Source organism: Lipophrys pholis (genome assembly GCF_963383615.2).
Source record: "Lipophrys pholis genome assembly, chromosome: 2".
Classification (NCBI taxonomy): Eukaryota; Metazoa; Chordata; class Actinopteri; order Blenniiformes; family Blenniidae; genus Lipophrys; species Lipophrys pholis.
In genome coordinates, this window is record NC_137636.1 from 25,098,609 (window position 1) to 25,121,252 (window position 22,644).

The following is a 22,644-nucleotide window of genomic DNA, read 5'->3' on the forward strand; positions in this document are numbered from 1 at the left end:
GATAACAGGGTGCAAGAGAGAGAGCATGTGTGCTACAAGTTTTAAATTAATTTTACCAGAAATATAAAAAAAAATAACTATAACTATAACTGTGCCAGCTCATCAATAATTTAGTTTTACGTGGGTTTGGGGCCCATTCTATCTCATTTATCTCAATGCAGCTTGTCATGAGTTTTGATGCTACCAGACCCCGAGCAGAGCTCATGCTGCTTGATTGTTGGAGCAGCCTCGGGCTAACGGTGGAAACTGTGAGGACACATAGCAGGTGAAAAGAGTCAAGCTGGATCAATGGAGTCATTGAAGTTGCAGTTAGAACATTGGTTCTCAAAGTAGGGGGCTCGGAGCCATTGCAGGGGGAAGGCAGCCCAGTCAGGAGATGACCAACGTGATGGCTACAGGAAACATTTTGTTTTGGTTGTGTGAGCAGAGCGGCTCTGACCACAGGTCCTGTTTGATTCTATGAAGCTAATGTTCAGGTTCAGCATGCTTCCCCCTCTTTCAGAGCTCAAAAGCTATTCGTGATAGTTTTTAGTGTTGAAAATTGAAATGTTTCACTGTAAAAACAGTAAAACATTATGCCGTTTTAACAATTTCACCGTTGATGTCAAATTTTTCGTACCTCAGTTGATCTGTTTAATATTAATTTTGCAGTTTGCTGCAATTCTTTTCTGCTTAATGTTTTGACTCAGAGTTTGAATGCATGCATGTCTGGATGGGGAAGTTGTGGACATGTCAGTTCTAAAACTACTACTTGATGCAAAGTACTATTTAGCCTCTTTATAATCCAAACCAAAAGGCATCCACTGATTTCCCATAACAATATGACCACATATCTAATATCATGGGGTTCTTCCTTGACTCATCAAAACTCTCTTTCTTTTAAAACGAGCTTTACATTCTGCAGCAGTTGGAGCCATTGGAGCATAAAGGCCAGCCTCTGGCCACCCATGACCCCCCCAGCTCATCTCTTCCTCGGATCCGTTTTGATGAATACTGACCTCTGCAGATGGGAAACGCCCTGCAGGAGCTGCAGTTTTGGTCATGTCCAGGCCAAAGTGTCTTATCATCCTAGTTTTGCTCCTTTCTGACTTTCTCAGATCGCTTGCCTGTTTTTGCCACTTCCAACACATCAAATTTTAGGACAAAATGCTAATTTCTTATTCACTCTACCCACCATGTTACGGTTGATTTGGTTAAGTGACATAATGTTATGACACTTTTGGTCACAGGGCGAGGTGGTTTACCTGGCATGTGTCCTTCTGATGTGGTTAAAGACCTACCGTGGTCAATTGTTAAGAACATCTAAAATCCTTAATTAGCTGGAATCCTGCAAGTTATATATTACTCACAAAAAATAAGCATCTACTTCTACTTCTCGTTCTATTTCTTCTACTGAATACCAAAGGGACCCAAAGTTCTTGCACAATAAAGCAATTAATAGGAGGAAAAGTCATGTTTTAAGAGTCAGGTTAAGGTTGTAGTTAGACAATAGTTATGGCTGAGCTCAGAATAAGTCCTAAAACACAACATGTGAGTATTTATGGAATTGTGTCGTTTAAACTCATAGATTTTGTGGCCACACATAAAGGGTCCCATATAATTTACAACAACTATACATTGGCAACAATAAGTATGCATTCCACAGGGTTTAAGGGGGCGTCTGGTTTATTTATTACTAAAACCAACGAGCACGTGCAGATGAGGTAATAATGCAAAGAAAAAAGGAAAAAGTGAGAAATGGAGAACAAGGAAGCCAGTTGGTTTACCTTTAAGACCAAACACACAAATAAACAGACATATGTTAAAGGAATCCAACACAAACAAGGCTTTTCTTCAACTTTCTCTGGACATCAAAGCAATTAAATACGTTTAAAAATCCATTCATTCAATAACCCGGTGTTATGTGAGGTGAAAAAAGCTGAGACAAGTCCCAATTTATGTTTGTTTTACTCTGTGCTGACAAAAATGTGGTCGGTTTCAAACTCACTTAAGTCCACTTAATTCCTCTAGTTTCAGTTGACACAGAGTTTGAATATAATGTTAAAAATCTACATTTTTGTGGGTTTCTTGATGGTGACTTATATTAAATCGCATTATAGTGTGCTGCATTTATTTATTTATATTCCAATATCTCATGCTTTGGTAAATGAATGCTCCTCTGTCACCACCTCCACTCTCATGATCATTTTATATGCTTTTTTTTAAATTTATTTTATTGTCTCTGATTCTTGGGTCCTGAATTTTTTCCCATCTCTTTTCATTTTCTGCCTCTCTATTCTTTATTGAGCCGACCTGCTTCAGCCAATCCGGTGGGAGGAGAACTCATAGGCACCTCCCCCACTCGCTCTTTGGTAGCCCTGATTATAAATCCAATTCTGGTGTGTGTGTGTGTGTGTGTGTGTGTGTGTGTGTGTGTGTGTGTGTGTGTGTGTGTGTGTGTGTGTGTGTGTGTGTGTGCGCACACAAAGGAGATAGACTTCACTGTCTAAATTAATGCTAAGTTCTTGATGGCAGAGGGGGAAGGGATCAAAGAAAGTGCGTCTGTGTGTGTGTGTGCAAATGAGAATCTGAATTTTTTATTTATTTTTTAAAGCAGATCCAGTTTCCTCCCTGCTATAAATTTCAGAAGAAGCACTCTGCTTTTTCATGTAAATAGTCTTTGTGTATATCTACGGTTAGCTGAAGGGACCTGGTCCTGTTAACATGGCCACGTTTTGGGAGTGTGTCGTTCTCCTGGGGAAAAAAAAAAAAACCTGCAGTCGTAAGGTGTGTCATTAAATTTTAAAGTGTTTAAAGGTTAAGATGAGCAGAGGCCCAGTAAAGTGGTTGTAATTATTAAGGTTAAGTCTCCAGGAAATAAATGTAGTATTCCCTAAAGTGTGTGTATGTGTGTGAGTTAAGGACGTTTAATGGTTAAGTTAGGGTGAGGATAAAGGTTAGACAAGCATGGAGTATGGCGGTCACAATAGGTCTGCCAGAAATAATGTGAAACTATGCAGCGTCCCTGGAAGGTCATGGATCTAGTGTGTGTGTGTGTGTGTGTGTGTGTGTGTGTGTGTGTGTGTGTGTGTGTGTGTGTGTGTGTGTGTGTGTGTGTGTGTGTGTGTGTGTGTGTGTGTGTGTGTGTGTGTGTGTGTGTGTGTGTGTGTGTGTGTGTGTGTGTGTGTGTGTGTGTGTGTGTGTGTGTGTGTGTGTGTGTGTGTGTTTCTTATTCTTCCAGACTGGTGGGGACCTAAACCTGATTTCATATTTATCCATGGAGACAAAAATCAAAGTCCCCATGAGGGTGAAATGTCTAAATTTGATTTCAGGGTCGGGTTACAGTTCAGGTTGGGGATGTAGTTGTCGTGGCTGAGATCAGAGTAAGTCTGCAGGAAATGAATATGAGTTAATGTAACGTCTCCAGAAGGCGTAGAAACATGACTTGCGTGTGTTTCTTTGTTTTATCTGAACAGATGTAGCAGCAGACTTCAGGGTCTCTCCAGTCAAGGAGAAACATTTAGCAGGCACACACACACACACACACACACACACACACACACACACACACACACACACACACACACACACACACACACATTGAGGAACCTGAATAATAGTCATGCACAGATCCGCATACACACATGTTAAAGCTCACATTGATGCTCATAGATCATTCTGCAAGCTGTGTATAATAGAGCCAGCCTCCCTCTCCTCTTCCATTCATTACAGTGTTGGAATGATAGAAGTTCCGGGGAACACTGACACTCCTGTCCTGCGTGTCTTGTTTGAGGCAGACGTCAGAAACATGCCTCATTTATCACGTCTGACAGATCCCAGGTCAGGATTGTGTGTTCGCTGTCATGGTTTGTCATTTTATGTTTTGCATCACAGCATTGTATTCTCATATGTGGTGGCTATAAAGGATTGCTCCTCTTGTATTAACTCTTTGAATTGTAATATGTCCTGGTTAGGAGTGTTTCTTTGGATTTAGCTTTTTACATGAGTTGGCTATTTAATTTCTCTACGAGTAAATTATTGGATTCCCTTTAATACAAAAGCGTCTAATATGAGAAGGATGCTGGTCTGCTGCTTAATTTGAAACCTTGATTGAGCTTCAGAGATGCTCCGAATGATTTGATAACATGTGATTGACAGTATTGTGACCGAAATCATTTAAAACAATTTAAATTTAGAATTTTTCTATTTAACATAATAGAAAAGAGATTTCTTAATTGTTTTATTTCATTTTTGAAATGATGACAAGGACGTACACACACCAGGGTTACAGAAGTGCTGAACTTTATGAAAATCTTATTTTCTGCGACAATAAATGTCACAAACTAATTTTTTAAAATAAAGCTGGAGTCACCATGTGAATTTGCTCACAGAGTCATGTGTGCATCCATCCACCAATCGCATCACTTCATCCATTCATCCATCCATCGTCTGTCCTTCCACAAGCCTTGATCCAGCCATCCCTCCATTCATCCGTCCGTCCCTCCCTCCCTCCGTCCACACCTCCAGGCAGTTTGGTATTTACATGAGGAAAACATGCAAACTCCACACAGAATGGCCCCAAGTCTGAAATCTAACCACAGTCCTCTTGGTGAGAGGATAGACTGGTAATTCACCACTCTGCGGCCCTTCTCTAAAAATCAGCATTCAAAGATTCCCCTCCATCAGTGGGCGGGTGAGAATCTACAACCACCCACTGCATTTTGACAGACTGACAGTAACAGTGTCTCGTGGTTGTGATTCCCTCCATTCCTCCTTCTTGTTGGAGGTCTTTCCCTCGCTCATACACGGCACTCGTTTCGGCTTCCTTTTGTTCTCGCGCTTCACCTTTATCGTGCGATGATATACCACCCTCCCAATTACCTCGATCACCACTCCCTGCTCCTCATCTGTCTTCTCATTCCTTCATCCTGATACCCCACCCCCTCCCTCCATTTCTCTATTCCCTCTGCATTACCCCACCGCTCCCTTTGTTTCAGCTCGCCTTTGGTTGCTACGATCTGGCATTCAGCCAGTTTGCCTAAATTATCGTGGAAATAATACTTTCTGGTTTTTGCCTGTTGGTTTTAAAGAACTAAACGCTCTCTCTGTGCTCAGCGTTTTCTGCGAGAAGAAAACCCTTCTAATGATTAAGAAATGAAATATTAACTACATAATGAAGGTGAGAGGTTTATCCGAAATTCCAGATATGAATAAGTAAATAAGTGAAGGGCATTTCCCAGTCCTTCATGCGGGCTGGTCTTTTATTGTTCCTGGAGATATCTCATTTCTCTCCATCGTGTTGTGAGTGAGTTCAGAGAGGCTTCTTGGAAGCTGCTGTGCCTGGGGAGCCATTAGGTGTGAGACGGCAAGGGCGGGGGGGGGGGGGCTGAATCAACGCCATCAAAGTACATGAAAGTGCAGTGAGTGACAATGGTGCATTATTAATGACGCCATTAGTTCCAAGTGCAGACTTTCCTTACCTCATCCCAGGGCAAACCTGTGGAGGAGCTTTTTGTTGGACTAAATGTGACCTTAACCACAAGCACCAACAATTACACCCCGATGAGTCGATGAGAAAAACACATCCAGGTATCAAGATTGAGACATTTCCTTTCAGAGGCCATTAGGCCCATACGCCTGGTGTAAGGACATCTTGGACGTCGTTGCCGGTCTTTTAGATAGGGTGCGGTTTCCTGGCCACAGAAAGCTGAACTAGAGCTTGATGCACTCTCTGAGGTCACTTCTCTTTTAGAGCCGAGTCCAAATTCTCTAGCTTCTTGTAGCTCTAGTCATACAGCACGTATTTAACAGCTCTGAATTCAGCTGCTCCGACTGGTTCAAACGTGACAGGTTTCCTGAAGTTCTGTCTCATCATTCCTCGTCAACAAGACAATAAGAGAAACAATCTCTTGTTGTGGCTCGAAACCTTTTCTCCTGTGTCGTATTGTGAAAGTGTTTAGATCGGCCATTGTCATGGTTGTGTGGCTATAGACAGGCTGAGATTATTTCCTTACAGAGTCAGAAAATCATAGCGATTCAAAATGTGTTCATACAACTAGAATGACGACTCGGCTCCCTTCATGTGTTTCTCAAAGGCGTTGTGGCATTTGTAGACTGTGTTCAAAGAAAGCAAGAAAAGTCCCAGGAGAATGTGGACTTGGATTCATGACACTCTGGAGACAAATATCGTCCCTCTATTTGCACATCTGCAGAAGAATAGTAGTGTTTTTTTGTATGCTGTATTGTTTGTTTTGTAATCTGGTATTTTTTCTCGTGCATGTTATATCGTATATGTATTGTGACATGATAAGTTTTGCCTTACATGTATAGTCGTACTTATGTATGTTCTGGGTTTGGGGATATGTTTTTACCACATGGGACTACGTGTGTATTAGCGCCGAGCTAAATTTGGCATATTTACTGTCCCATTCAAATAAAATAATAAATGAAATGATTTTTGCTATTTACTTTGGCCGTGGTGTGTATGGGCAGTACTGGCGTTTCAGAAAAGTTGCATTTCCATGGCGTTCCATTGCGTTTCCATGGAGACTGGGTTGGAGCGTTTTTGAGAAGTTCCACTTTGGGAGACGTTTTCAAAGATTTGCGCTTTTAGTGGCTCTGAGCAGTGATGTCATGTAAACTGAAACCAAAAATGCTCCCAAAGTTTTGCTGGTTCGGGTTAGAGTCGCCTTCTAAACTGTTTTTCCGCTGTTTACACGCCATTAAAAGCATTTAATGTGGTATTGTGTTGTACCGATTTCATATTTTCAGGGTTGTAATTTTTAAGTTTTTATTTATTTCAAATTAGAAGTTGCAATAAAAGCTGTATGAATGTGTGTTTGGGAAATTTTAGCTTTAGATTTATTCTCATGCCTCATTATTCTGAAGTTGTTGCAGTGGTCAGGTTGTTAAACTGAGAGGCTGTGTGTCGTAGGTTTTGAAACCCCTTTTGTGTTCACTCCTTCAACAAGACATTTTACTTGGATGCTTCCCAGTTGTATTTATTCTTGGGTATTTGTCACAGTATGCCATTGGTGTCCTATCCAGGCCCTGCAACTTTTTGACATCTTCCTCATCCAAAACACTTGGATTTCATGAAAGTGTCATCATGAAGCTGAACGGAGAGCTTGGAGTCGAGCCTCTCAATGCAGTCCACAAAAAACAGCACTATGAACAAAACTCAGCACTGCTGCTGTAAATGAAATCCTCTGCAGAATGTTCGTTTGCCCATTAAATGTCTCTGTGATTAATGAATGAAATTCTTTAGAAGGCATGAAATAAAAAAAAATAAAAAAAGAGCAATAGAAATGTTTGGGGGCCTTGATACAGTTTGTGGAACCAATTGGATTAGTTTTTTAATGAGCACTTTGTTTAACAGTGTCTCTGTCAGTGATTGAGGGGATCCTAGTGAGTGTTTCCTGTAAACACAAAGTCCAGCAGCAGTTTTTTTTGGTTCCTTTAATTTTGTGCGATTTAAAAAAAAAAAAAAAAAAGTGGGATAATTTGGTTGTGGGACTTTTAGTGCAGGTAATTTTAAGCTACAGTGGGTTTATACTTTGATTTCACAGTCACAACAGATTTCACCACTGATGATATTAATGATCCTATAAACATGACAAAGCATTGCTAACAAGTCCTGGAAATTGGCTCTTCTGTTTATTCTTAACGTGAAAGTATATTCTTACAATATGTAAAATGCTGTATTAAAATTGCATCTGCCAAGAAGGAAAATAGAAACATCCCGAAAGGCTCAAACATTTTAGCAGGTTCACCGTAATTAATTGTCTCCAGATGTTATGTTTTGATATAAAACTTATTCCCTCTGATGGAAGACTTAACATCGATTTGATTAATCGAGCAATGAGCTGGATTGTTGCATATTTTCCACAAATTTGCAGTACATACGTTGGTGTTCTTTCATGTTTACGATGATTATATTCATCTGGATAGAGGAAAACTCAGCATTTTCTAACATGTAAAAGACTTTAATTACCAGAGAAACTAGTCACTGTGTGTATGTATTCATCCGTGCATCTTCTGTACCCACTTTATTAAAAGCAGGGTTACGAGGATTCAGGAGCTCTTTATTGTGTTCAAGAGTGTCTCCATCACACAGCATCACACCCGTGATCAGTTTAAATTGGCCAGTTAACAAGCACGTCTTTGGACCATGTAGAGACTGTGTGTCACCGCCTGACTGTACCGCAACATAACGGCTGATAATGAAAAGAAGCATTGAGACAAGCTCTACTTTTAGCTCTGTTTTTACATGTTTGTGATAAAAATCGAAGGTGATTTCATGCTTAAAAAAAGTCTCCTCTACCACTGATTTCAAATCCAGTGCTGCTCTGTACAATCTACTAATCTGGAGACGGAGGCTGGTGGGTCTATTAAAATAACGAATGTCTGAACCTGTGTTCTCAGGAGCTGGCTGACCTTCGCCATATCCATACGAAGCTGAAGAAACAATTCCAGGAAAAGACGGCAGAGCTCGCCCACGCCAACCGGAGGGTGGACAGCCACGAGGCGGAGGTGAAGAAACTCCGGCTGAGGGTGGAGGAGCTGAAGAAAGAGCTGGGACAGGCCGAGGACGAGGTACGGACGGCTTTGGAGGAGGAGTTATTGCAGTTTTAGGGAATTCAAATGGGTGAATTTTTAGGTGAAAACAAGTTTTAAAGTCAGTTTAAGGTGAAGCTTGCAATGAAGGCTGGGTAAGGAAATTAATGTAAATTAATACATTTACACACAATGTCTATTTGGATGATATCCCTTATCTAATCCCAAAACCGAGTGTGGCCGAAACAAACTTCTAGACATTCTGTATTTGTTCGCCAGAGGAAATATTTGATTGTTTGGATGAAAGAAACGGTGGCCGCAGCCTCTAAGGCTGAAGGCATGAGACTAAATAAAATGCTGTAATCACACATCAACAACGTGAAAAGTGTTCTGACTCTCTCGTAATCCCGGCTGCATTGTCTACCGTTTGTAAAAACCGAAAGTGGCAGCAGGACAAAGTGTCCCAGCTGCTCAGCCTGAAGCACCAGTGAATGAGAAAGACGCACATCAGCACTTCTGAGACGGCTGCTTCACTTACCAGCGTCGCTCACATGATGAGACAAGACGCTTGTGGAGGAGAAAATAACACTTAGGATAGAACAAAATCATGAAACATGTAAGAGGACAACGACCTCACTAATGACGCTGCTCCTCTGCCGCATACTTGTTGTGCATCTGGAGAAACGAGGCTACACAGAGCGAGAGTGAGCTGCTGGGGACACGTTTAATGCCTCAATTCAGCAAAAATACGACAGGGAATTGAGGTAATTAAGTTTCCTTTAAAAACAAAGCTCGGAGCGACATTGTTTTTCTTATATGAATGCAGGAAACGTCCATCCATCTTCCATGCTTCCTAATCCTCCAGCATATTTTATATGCGTTTGCAGCTGGATGAGTCTCACAATCAGACCAGGAAGCTGCAGAGGTCTCTGGACGAGCAGGTGGAGCAGACCGAGAACCTGCAGGTACAACTGGAACACCTACAGTCCAGGTAAGACACACACACAAACACACACACACACACACACACACACACACACACACACACACACACACACACACACACACACACACACACACACACACACACACACACATACACACATACCACATTCAAGACTTTACTCCTAAATACGAACATATTAGAAAATTATATCTGATAAGATTAATAGCTTGTGGACAGATCTTCTGTTACATTCGACTGTGCCCCACAGCTCAGACTCTGCATTAAAACTTTGATGTGGATTGAGCTGGTTTCGTCCACACCAGAAGCTCCAGGCCTCTCTAAGTGACGCTCATGTCACAGATTGACAACAAGACTAAAGCACTGATGCAGTACCTCTAATGGACTGAAGCAGCTCTTTGGATCTCACGTGATCAGCCCGGCATTAACATTGGCGGATCTCACTTTTATATTGAGATAACAAACCTACTACAATCTGAAGAACGTGTATTTGCTCCTAATGATAATGATTTAATAAAGATGCATGTGAGCTGAGCATCAGCAGCAACACCTGCATCTAAATTCATCACTTTGCACTGGATAGGTTGTCTAACTTTGATTTGAAGGGACCGAGCTTCATGGATTATCTGCTGAACCTACCTTCACCCTCCCACACACGTCTGACACCGTTATCAGCAGGAGCCAACCTTTTATTTATTTATAAGTCACTGCGTGTGCATACATTCTTAGCAGCTCGTTCAGTTTTCTAATCGGCTTCCTTCAACTTCTAGAAGTTTAGCTTTGAGCTGATCCACGTTTACTTGAGGTGCCATTAGCAGACGCTATCATACCAGATCATATGAAGGGCTGGAATTTGTTTTGGGTTTTTTTCATAAAATTGCTCATTTATATGTACATATATACATTTATATATAATCTAGACTCCCCTGAGATTTCTATAATTTCACAACAACCTGGACCACACACATGCAGATCCTCTGAGCTTCGCGGGGCTATAAAATTCAGTTTCTGTGTTCTCGGGGGATTCAGGTAACTCTTCAGCAGCAGAATATGCTGCTGCTTCAAAACAAAATAACACTTTGCATTCGATTCCCTGTGAAGGAGCTTAGCGTGATTTTGCATGGTGAGTAGAGATGTGACAGCACCCACTGGAATGACTTGCTTATAGGAGAGGCTAATGGACACTTGATACTCATACCATGCTTGAGTGTAGCACATCATGATGAAGCTGTGCTGGAGCATCTCTCTTAGGGGGATTTCACTCTCATTGTGGATGGAAATTATTCAAACTGCAGTCAAATATTCAATGATTAGGGATGTTTTAATGGTATGTAAAACAGTTAAGGAAAATGTTTTGTAATAAATAATGCAAACAATGATAAGATGTGTTGCAAGTTTCCGCAGTAAATCTCAGCAAGCTTCCCAGATGTACCAGCACACAACATGTATTTGCATTTTTTTTTTTTTTTTTTTTTTTTTAAAGTTCAGTTTGGGTTTGATGCAGGATTTTCACATGCAGATTCATACCATCAACTCTTCAACTTCTGTCTTTCTGCTGTGAAAAACCACAAGGACAGTGGATGACTGCACGGAGAAGGTTATTAATCCCGGAGAAGAATTTCTGTACTCAGAGCAAGAGTGGCGTCATGTTTAGCAACAGCACTCGTTCCCAAATACTTCTTATGTTCAGGTGCGTGCGTGTCCGGTAATATGTGAGGCTGACAGCCTACTTGTAGTTTTTAGTGTCACACTTGCTTTTCTTACTGTTTAAAGATTTGTGTGTGTGTGTGTGTGTGTGTGTGTGTGTGTGTGTGTGTGTGTGTGTGTGTGTGTGTGTGTGTGTGTGTGTGTGTGTGTGTGTGTGTGTGTGTGTGTGTGTGTGTGTGTGTGTGTGTGTGTGTGTGTGTGTGTGTGTGTGTGTGTGTGTGTGTGTGTGTGTGTGTGTGTGTGTGTGTGTGTGTGTGTGTGTGTGTGTGTGCGTGCGTGCGCGTGCGTGTGCGCGTGCGTGCGTGCGCGCTTTTGCTCTCTGTCTTTCCCTCTCCCTCTGCACTCTCCTTATTTTCTCCACGTCGCTCCGCTCCGGCGTCCAGCAGCCAATCGCCGTGCTCCTAGTCGCAGGTTACCGTAGTAACAGAGAGCTCACTCGTTGCTCCGCTCGGTGGAGGAGTGACAGGCATGTCGGCATGGTAACGGTTTTGGAGACTGACACAAATCTTTGTGTGTTCTTTCAGAGGGTGTAGCTTAAGCCCTTCTCTCTCTTTTTTTTTTTTTTCTCACTTTAGTGTGTCCGCATGCGTGTGTGTGAGTAAATGTACTGCTGCGTGTGTGTGTGTGTGTGTGTGTGTGTGTGTGTGTGTGTGTGTGTGTGTGTGTGTGTGTGTGTGTGTGTGTGTGTGTGTGTGTGTGTGTGTGTGTGTGTGTGTGTGTGTGTGTGTGTGTGTGTGTGTGTGTGTGTGTGTGTGTCATGTGTTGATGGATGGCTCTGTTGTCACTACATCACTTGGTGCTGTCAACGTGTTTTATTCCATGTGCCACCGACCTAAGTGATCATACACTCTGTGTGTGTGTGTGTGTGTGTGTGTGTGTGTGTGTGTGTGTGTGTGTGTGTGTGTGTGTGTGTGTGTGTGTGTGTGTGTGTGTGTGTGTGTGTGTGTGTGTGTGTGTGTGTGTGTGTGTGTGTGTGTGTGTGTGTGTGTGTGTGTGTGTGTGTGTGTGTGTGTGTGTGTGTGTGTCATTTCCACACATAAATGTACGGAGATGTTAAGGGAAAGTGCGGCCGTTCTCCAGACAGGAGGTTCGAGTCGCTCTGTGAGAAACGTACAGGGTAGTGACAGAAAAACCCTGCAGTGACACATCTCTGCTGCAGTCGCAGCTCACATCAGTGGATCGGTGCGAATCACCGCTGCCTGTGGGCTCTGAGCCTTTCTTCGTGGAGCTTGCATGTTATGCCTGTGCGTCTTTCTTTCTTTCTTTCTTTCTTTCTTCCTTTCATCTTTCTTTTTTCCTCCTGTCCTGCTTCGGCCTTCAGTGACATATATCCAAATGAATTATGGTGCCACCGCAGGGTCTGATACACGCTTCCTGTTGTGGAATTTATTGATTTATTGGCAAGGCCAACGAACCGCAGTGAAAATAACGCGACAGAAAAAGCATTACGGTGACAAAAAGAACAATGAAAGCAACAGTGAAACAGACATGACATCCTGAAAGAAAGAGACGTAAAAATGCCTGTGCATATTTCAATTTGCTCTTGTTACTCCAGCTTCTTCCTGCTTGCGTCTCATAGTTATTAGTGGCATTGAATTGACTGTAGGTTTAAGCGTGTGTGTGCGTGTGTGAAGGGTTTCCCTCCTTTTCAATTGAAGATGAGCTGCTTCAGCCGCAGCTACTCGTATCACTCGGTGGGATAAAATGGAACTACCAGATAAAAGAACAGATTTAGGGTGGAGGTCTGCAAGCAGTGGCTCTTCAACTGTCCAGAAAGATGTCATGTGAATAAACAAGTTTGTCTTATTTATAATTTATGTGCAGACAAGACTATTTTCCAAAGACGCAAGTTAAAATAGCACGAACTGCTCACAATAGATAAAAACAATTTAATAAAGTAAAAAAAATTAAAAAATGCCAAAGCCACATGAAAAGGTACAAAGGAAAATAGATAAAAGGCTAAAAGGGATAAAAACTGCTAATATACTGAAGTACTAAAAATAAGAAAAGGGCAAAATGGTGAAATATTCTAAAAATGGCTAAATAGGGTGCAACAGCTAAAATGCCTGACCTAAGTCTTTTTGGAAGTAAATCAGAACTCTATATAAAACTTTATGAGCTGTGTTACATTCCGTGGCTTGTTTAGTCATAGAAGTGGCAGACGCCTGCACCATAGTGACTAAATGCTCTTTTTTGTGTCCTGCTCAGTCTGGTTTTTACTGTTGTTTTATTGTTGTTTAAACATGTTAAAATTGACTAGAGCTTTGCTCTGAATAGTGGACTTCCACTGATATTTCAGGTAACATAAGGCCAAGTGTCTTTTTTTTGGAAAATCAGCCATAATCCCAGCGATGAAGGATAGATTCTCAGAGAGCACCATGAGCAAGGACAAATCAATCAGTGGTTTTTACAGGTGAGAAGTCAGCGAGGGATCAAATCACAGGGTTACATGTCACGGCCTCTGATCAGTTCCTTTCCAGTTCTTGGTCGCAGTAATTGAAGTTGTACATGATGCAGCAGCTCTGGAGGACTTCATTGGTTGTGAAAGGCATCCACCCCAAAGTATTCTCGAAGGTTCGAGATGTTTACCACTACGTCTTTGTCTGAGTCAAATTTGAGGAGAATTTTGAGAAGAGAGCCAAAGTTAGCTGAGACCCCCCCCCCCCCCCCAAAAGAAACACATGCTGGTGAACTGAAGTCTATTCAGATCAACATTTGTTCTTGGAGTTACACAAACCACAATTGAATCTCCTCCTCATCCTAATCATGTATATAACTACTCAATATACCTTCAAACCTCATTAAAAATATTATTTTCCCAATCCATCTTTCAGATTCACCCATGTGATTGTTGACAGTTTGTAGATCAGTATTATTGTGTAAGTCAAACTTCATCAGGTAAGTGTCACACAAGAAGGTGGTGAATGAAATAAAAACCCAGGCGTTGTCATGCATCACAAGTCAATGAGCTTTAGTGCAGTTTAGTTAGATTTGACTGATAACGAAAAGTCTCAAACGACATGTTGAATGTCGACATATTAAAAGATTCTTCACAGCAGATTTACGTCAAGCGATGGTTAAAGAAGAGTTGTGGAAATGTGAACAGATGGATTACAATGGTTGGACTTCCGGTGGGATAAAAATTGGGCCGCTGTTGAAAAGCTACTGGAACTGTCGATTGCATTTTATTCGGCTTACTGTGATTCTGTTGAAATGACCATGACGCCAGCGAAAATAAAATAAAAAAAGTGAAATTCAGTTGTGACGGGACCTTAAAAGCGACAATTATCCCACACAGTTATCCTGGTCGCTGTGCTGCCGCGGTGAAGCATTATTATCGAGCTCCTCTGTCAAAAAACATCACGGTCTTCATTTACACACAGTCACACTCTTCAGGTTTCTCTTTGTGGTGTAAGGAACATGATCCGGTGCATCATGGCCGCAATGTTGCTCCTTTGGGTGTTTTTGTTTTTCCCCCTTGGAAGCCATCAATCCTCATGTTGACTGACCACAACGTTGTTTGGAACAAATACGCAGCAGAGATCTCTTTTTCTTTACTCTATGACTCGACTCGGTTTTCTTGTCTTTCTGTAGATGATAGTCATTCTCTCCTGCAGCTTTGCTGAGTGGCTTTTAGTGGCCGAGCTGGTTTTGTTGTTCAAACGTTATGATTGTTTATCTGCTCGTTGCTCTGAGCCTGACCCAACGTGTTCACGGAGAATGTTTTGGGTTGATAGAAAGTGAGAAACCCTCTTGTAGAAAGTTAGAGACTAACAATCGACTGGCGGGAATAAGACTGCTCAACTGTTAAATGTTAGATATAAGGCAGTAATATTGTGAAATGTGCATGGGATAAGGCAAAAGAAGGTTTAAGACGAACCCAAAATGCTCAACAATAGTGCGCGGATAGCATAATAATAATAATAATAATAATGATACCATTGATGACCTATCGGGGCAGTGTTGTGCTATATAGCTCGTGTGCGACCACCAAAAGAAACAAAGAAGACAAGAGAAGTAATCGTTCTGATAAAATACAGAATGTTTTTGTGATGCAGGCAAATCTAGGACATTACTTTACCTGGACATTGGGACAAAGAAGCTTCAGATGACTTGTGTGAGTAATTTATATATGTTTTCACTAACAGAGTTGACAATACAAGGTGAGTTATTAGACGGAATTTTAAATACAAATGCATATTTTAGTTTTTAACCTGTTTCGTGGATGCTTGGACTCAAAATGTTGTCCCACCCTGTGAGGAACCCATGGGAGTATGGCGGCAGTAATATATATATAATAGCATATTTAGGCCTTTATTAGTAATGTGATCACTGCAGAGGCACATATACCCCTATTGGTGTAATTCTTCTGTTTACTCTGAGGACGTTAAAACAGAGGCTATTCTGTTTTACAGATCCTAACATGCAGAGGAGATCTTTAAGGTTTTATCTCATTGTAATACGATTAATACCAGCCATCATCTGTGATATGAAAGGTTTAGAGGTGTGAGACTCTCAAAACTCCAGACGATAAGAAACACACACACACACACACACACACACACACACACACACACACACACACACACACACACACACACACACACACACACACACACACACACACACACACACAAAAACCACACTTTTCCAGTATTAGTCATGTGATCATAGTTCAGTGCTCTTTGACTTCTTAAGAAAATTGTGGGATGAGTATATCATTAAAGCTTTTCTGTTCATGCCGAGAAAAACACCGCATGGTTTTATCCAACAGTAGTAATCTGGTTTAGGTTCACAGTGGAATCAGTGGGTTGGATGTCTGTGTGGCTCCTGCTTCAACACTTTTAGTGACAGTCGTTTGTCATAATCACCTGAACCTGAATGGGGAAATAAAATTGTGAAGGAAACATGCATCACTTTAATGCCGTCCCCCGGTGTCACAGAAGAAATAACTCCATGAGAATTTTTTTTACTGTTGTTAGACAGCCGATGACGGATGATGACAGGGGGGCATAAAAAAAGAAGGATCTACAATACTGCGGTTTTATTTAGCAAGCTGCTCTTTTCCAACTCAATGTATTCAGGAGAGTTTATACAACACAAGCAAAGATCCAGTCAGACGACGACACTTTAGTTAGAGTATAATTGAGTATGTCGGTGTCAACAAACGATGCCTAGCGGCAAGACAGGGAGTGCATATTGTCTGGGGTTGGTTTTTTTCTTCCCTTCAATACCTTCAATCAGACCAAAGATTTAAGTGAGTAGTCACTTTCTAAAGACTGGGAGTGACTCAGCAGTTTGAGCTTGTCTGCTTATTTGATTCCTGGGGAAACACAGAGGGAAAGAGTCCAGCTATGACTTGCCTTGAAATGGCCTGGAAAGACGTGTGAAGCTGAAAGAAGGCGCCTTAGTTTTATCTTTGTTAACCATTAAATAACAACTTTGAACAGTGCAGGTTTAAATCTGGACCAGTCACGTGGTTGAAAAACAGTTCTGCTGGTTTCCTTCAGGTTTCATCCAGTTTGTCTGTTCCTGTTTTGTGATCCTGGGATTTGCTTTTGACTCAGCAAACAAACTGGTGTCCCCTTCACTTTGGAAACTGACCGTCCTGAAGCTCACAATATGTGAATGTCAAGTTGGCAACATTTTAAGAGCAGCAGTCAATCGGGCCCACATGTTGGCGGTGAAACAAGACAGAGAAAAGTAACTTCTTAAACATTTCCATCTCACCATCTCCTCTTCTTTTGACCTTTGTGAGTTAGTTTGGATGTGTTCCTCACTACAACAGCGGTGTTCAGACCTGTGCATGAACTCTCATTGTTCATCTTTATAGTGTATTGTTCTCTGCGTGCATGCGTGTCTGGTTTCATTACAAAAACAAACAACAGTGCCAACTTGTGGCTTGAGGTGTTAACTACATTATTTTCAGTGTTCATTCCATCTCCATGTAAATAGGCATCGGTTTTCAAATGTTGCCGTGTAAACGTGAAACTATTCTGAATGACTGGTTTTCACTTGAAACGTTGTCGTTTCAACGGGGCCTTAGCAGAGAGACGTTAACGCATACATTTGTCGCGGGTCGACTTGACGACTGTAATTCTGTCGTAACTGGTGTTCCTGAAAACATTTGAAGAATTCCGAAATTAAATCAAACAGATGTTTCAAAATGCTGCTCGAGTTCAATTAAGTGGACCACATCAGTGCAGTTCTCAGGACTTTGCTTCCTGTCACACAGGGAATAGATTTTAAATATTACCGCAGGTCTCCAGAGCTCTGAATGGCTCTCAGGTCGTCTGGATCAAACCTTCTTCATCTTCCCAGAGTCTGAACCAAACATACAGAAGCTGCTTTCAGTTTTTATTCACCAAACATTTGGAACAAACTCTCTGAAAACTGCGGGATGGCTCAGACATTTAGTTTTAAAACCGGGCCGGTGACCTTTCTGTTTACTGCTACCTTGCAACAAAGACAGAATTTATGTGTTGCACTGCAACTTTTTTACTTCTAAGCTCCAATGCTTAATGTTTCTCTTTTAGTTGTTGTTTTAGAATCCATAATTGATTATCTTTCACTGTTTTTATTCACCTTTAACTCAATGCTCTTGCAATAAATGCAAAGCACTCTGAATGGCATTGTTGCTTACAGTATATCTGCTATACAAATAAAGCTGCCTGACTATCCAAAAAGGCTCCTCCGTGCAGAATTGACATGTTCTTCCTGTAAGTGTGATGGTTTTCCTTATTGAAACTTTGAAATCTAACCAGTCCATCTTATGTCTTTCTAACCTTTTACAGTCCCAATTATGTTAATTATGTAACTGATCATGTCCTGATTCATTTTTCTCTGGTGGGAGTTTGGATTTCCGCTGGAATGTGAGATCAATACATACACTGTGCAAACAAAGAGGGAATCAGCAAAGACTCACTTTAATGGATTCAACTCCATTCTGCCATACAAAGAGCCTTAATGCCTCAAGCCTTGTGGTCGCTCTCACATCTTGTGTTTAGTGGGAGAACAAGGACAGTCTGAGAAAAAGAGCCTGGAAAGAATTGGTCTTCAAGGTCCGTTTGGTAATAGAATGAGCTTGCACCTGGGGGGGAAAAATCAATAGTAATTGTCTTTCTAAACCAGTTTGAGATGAATACAGCTCAGAGTGAGATTGCACCTATTTTTTTTCTCTCCCTTTTTTCTGGTTCATTGATATGAACTCTGTCATGTAGATCGACTTCCTGTGTCTCTATTCAGAGATCAACGCAATTAGATAGCATAATTATACCTCTCATAAACCGATTGGTCCAACTTGAGTTTTTGACTTTTTGATTTCACTTCAAACCAAACCCATCATCCAGTTATTCCCCCGGTAATTAAAATCATATTGAACCGGGGTTTGAACCTGGAGAGACGGATAATTAACTCAGATGAAAAAGAGAAGTAGTCGTATTTGCTGTTGAGAAGCTCCGAGAAGAGCCATTTCAATTCAATTCAGCTTTATTTATATAGCGCCAAGTAGAACACAGTCATCTCAAGGCAGCTTTACCCAACAAAACCCAACAAATCCACATGAGCAAGCATAAGTGACTGTGGAAAGGAGAAACTCCCGTTTCTATTGGAAGAAAACTGCAGAACCAGGCTCAGTGGTGGCGGCTTTCTGCTATTCTGGTTGGGGGGAGGGGATAGAAGGAGAGAAAAGGATAGGACAGACAGATAAGTCAGATCCACTCAGTGAAGACGGATCAGGGCAGGAAGTTTCTGACCAGCAACTTCAGTTCCATTGTCAGAAATCCTGCAGGGTGATAGAGGCAGAGAGCACAGACTGGGAGAGAGGCAATATTAGTGACATGTTCTAGTGACTCATGGTGAGTGAGAAAGAAAAGAAGCTCAGCAAAGGTCCTTCATCAGTCCTAACCAATGGCAGCTTGACTAGGATATGGACCAGGGTGTCCGGAACCAGCCCTAACTGGAAGCTTTATTAAATGGGAAACTCTGGAGCCTAACCTTCAAAGTAGAGATTTTTCAGCCTGCTTTACTGAAACCAGAAGCTGGTTCCACACGAGAGGAGCCTGATAGCTGAAAGCTCTGCCTCCCATTCTACTTATTGAAAACCTAGAAACCTCCAGCACTATGACAACCAAGTATTCTTCTGGGGTAATATGGGACTAACAGTTCTTTAAGATACAATGGAGCCTGACGGTTAAGGGCTTTATAAGTTAAAAGAAGGTTTTTACATTTTATTCTAGATTTAGAATTGTCTGGAGGCTTTGGAGAAAAACCAGGTTTTAAGCCAGTACTGGAGAGAACTATTTCAAGTAGACAGAAAGTAGCATGTGTCTGGAGGAAGAGTTTTCATTTCAGGTACATGATTTGTCATTTTATTTGTTACGTAGCAAAAATCCTCAGTCTATATTGCTGGTTATTTAGCCTAATATCAAATACAAACTTGTTATTTATGAAAACATTGACTGTTAGTTTTGAAATGTTCTGATGAGTAACACAATCTTTTCGACGGTATGTTTCACATCATTAGAACAGGCACGTCTCCTTTTCCTTCTTCTGTCATTTGTGTGCGACTGTATATCTCCCTAACGCAGTAATACACAGAGACACGCTTTCACTTCCAAATGAACACACAGGGAATGGATTGTTCTGTCAGCACTATTGTGTCTGAGGTCTAATCCTCCATTGAGACTCCTTGGTGCGGTGATGTCGTCTCACGCCCTCTTGTCTTCCTGTCTTTCTCGACAGACTCCGGCGGCAGCAGCAGAGTCCCGGTCTGTTCGGGAAGATGCGATCGGCTCGGTTCGGTCCCGAGAACCCGGACGGTCCCGGCAGCGACCTGGACGAGGAGGAGGAGGAGCTGCAGCTGCAGATCCCCTGATGCCTATGAGCAGTCACGACGAGAAGGTGAACACTGTCGTTCTGGGATGAATGAACTCTTTTCCAACCTGCAAGTAAAACTTTTTATAGACTGCCGGATCGAGCGGACAGGTTCGCGTTTTCCTTCCTGTTGGTGTCAGGAAGGCGTCAGTTGGTTTTCTCAATAATCACTGATGAAAAATACAGGACAAGGAGGTATGTATCTGGGTTTTTTGGGGGGTGGGGGGGGTGGATCAGACATGCGTGGACACACTTGTATTTGTAGACATAAAACAACAACATCAAACCCAGCTGGAGTGTAACAGACGTTACCGAGATGTCCGGACGGTGCGGACGGATCTGCCCATCAAAGCTCCCGTCACTGAACTGCACAGGCAGAGGCAAACATGTACAATCACGTGGATGTACTCGTTCTCTCATACCTCACAAAGCATCCTCTCCATCCAGACTGTCCTCATGTCCCTCAGCTCCTCGTCTACACCAGCAGGATTATTGTCCGGTGGTCATAGATTACCAATGTTCATGGATCAAATTCAATTTGTTTTTGTTTGGGTTTTTTTTTCATTAAAATCATTACCGATTCTGATGAGTTGTAGGACAGAGTTTTCATGCTTCACACAGTACACACAGTAGCCAGTCTTTTGAGTCTTGTGTGTGTTATAAGAGTTACTCTTGAATGTGTGAAGCTCAAACCAAAGTGTGAAGGAACAGATGGTTATAAGCTACATTCAGACCCGGCGTGTGCCAATTAAACTTGACCAGAGTAAACACCTTGTTCGACGTCCTCGTTAAACAGATTGAGCTCCTGTTTACAGCCTCATGTATCAGCATTAGGAAGGGACAGTGAGGAAGCTAATGTAGCGTCTATCCGCATCACCATCCTTTTATTCCGGGAGTTTTGTGCTCCGCTGAGGAGAAATCAATGTAAGGAGAAAAACACTGAGCGGCCACGCCAAGGAGTTTTTGAACTGGCGGGTCCACGTGGCACGAGCATGTTCACAGCTCATGAAAGGATGATTTTATCGTCTCCCTGGTGCGATCCGGCCTCAATCAAATCTGAGTGCCGAGACTGCGTCTTGAAAAGCTGGAAGTGAGTCTCCTGCTTGAAGAAAAGCTGTTGTGGACCTGTGTGTCTTCACAGGTTTTATTCTGTGGACGTCCAGGAGACGAGAAACTTAATACCTTCAGATGACTATTGTTGTTGTTGTATTGGGTTTGAATGTATAAATCAGGGATCTGCAACCTTTATGACCAAAAGAGCCGTTTTTGTCACCTTCCACCAAATCAAATTGAACTAGAGCCACAAAAAAAAACTTTATCTTTTTAATTTGAGCTGTTTTGACTCTTTTCCCCCCATTTTTAAACTTTTATTTGTTTTTGCTTTAGCTATTTAAATAGTTTTAAAAGCCCTTTTAAGCCAAAAGTTAAAAATAAATCAAATGAAAACCAGATCAAATGTTTATTTTGGTAGAATTTAGTGAAAGCCACAGGGAGCCACTACAGAAGGGCCAAAGAGCCACAGGTTGCAGACCCTTGATGTAGATGTATTACTTTTTTTTTCTGCAGTGTTGATGCTGATATTCACTTTTCCATTAAATATTTAAAAGTTCCTGCAAAAAGTCCTACAAATTTTAAATAATTATAGCCAGTAATTCTCTTGACGATGTAATAAAAACCCTCCACAATTAAATGAATTTAAGCTTCTGTAGGTTTAATATTAAGAGGCTCCTTTGAAACAGCTCATGTTTTCAGTAGCAGGAAGTTGAGGGCCGTGATCATTTCCAGCTTTGGCGAATCTCCGCAGTTGTAAAAGCAATAAAGCGTCATTAATCTTCCAACACCGTCCACGCTCGCTCTGCCTCGGTCTCGACTCTGGAACGCTGGAAGGGGACCAAGACATTTGTACTGATCAGGATTCTGTATTACTGCTATTTATGTTGTTGTTGTTTAGGTTTTTATAAATGATCTGTACCACAGTTGTTTTGTATTAGCTCTATAAATGTCAACTGTACATACAACAAAATGTGACTCACTGTGTTTTTCTTCCTTCTTGTTGTGTGCAGGAGTAATGTGTGACGAACAAAACATGTTGATGAAAACCTCATTGACAATACGACTGTTGCTATTTCTTATTCCCTTGGTTTAGATAATCCGATTTTTATTGTATGTCAGCCTCAGGTTTGTTGAGAAAGTCTGTAGAAGATGAATACTTCCATCTTCTACACACTTTAAGAAGAGTGGCCATTTGATATTATTTCTTTGTAAAAAATGTATGCTGTGTATTCGCACATTTGGTCCAGTTAAATTAATCTATAGGATTTATGTTTTTTGATTAAAGTCTGTTTGCAGTAAAAACAAACAAACAGCTGTAAATGCACCAAGCACAGGATGTTAGAAAGCATTTGAAACATACAGTCCACAGTTTATTATAATTGATGCACTTAACAGGATTCCCTGGAGCTGTTTTGACTCCTTTATACATTTTATAGGTAAAGATCCAGCATGCATTGTTTTGCTTTTAGGTCAGCCTCCAACATTGTTGTGGAAGTAGAATGATAAAGGGA

The 22,644-nt window shown here is 41.5% G+C and overlaps 1 protein-coding gene across 1 annotated transcript in view; it reads left to right on the forward strand.

The window, feature by feature from the left end:
* Nucleotides 1-22,096, forward strand: part of ccdc102a (coiled-coil domain containing 102A) — an 81,021-nt gene extending 58,925 nt beyond the window's left edge. Inside the window, exons 8-10 of the mRNA XM_080458624.1 lie at nucleotides 8,404-8,574; nucleotides 9,423-9,526; nucleotides 19,949-22,096. Of these exons, the coding sequence (XP_080314750.1) occupies nucleotides 8,404-8,574; nucleotides 9,423-9,526; nucleotides 19,949-20,081 (408 nt within the window). The 3' untranslated portion in view covers nucleotides 20,082-22,096. The remainder of the gene's footprint in view (nucleotides 1-8,403; nucleotides 8,575-9,422; nucleotides 9,527-19,948) is intronic.
* The last annotated feature ends 548 nt before the right edge of the window (nucleotides 22,097-22,644 follow it).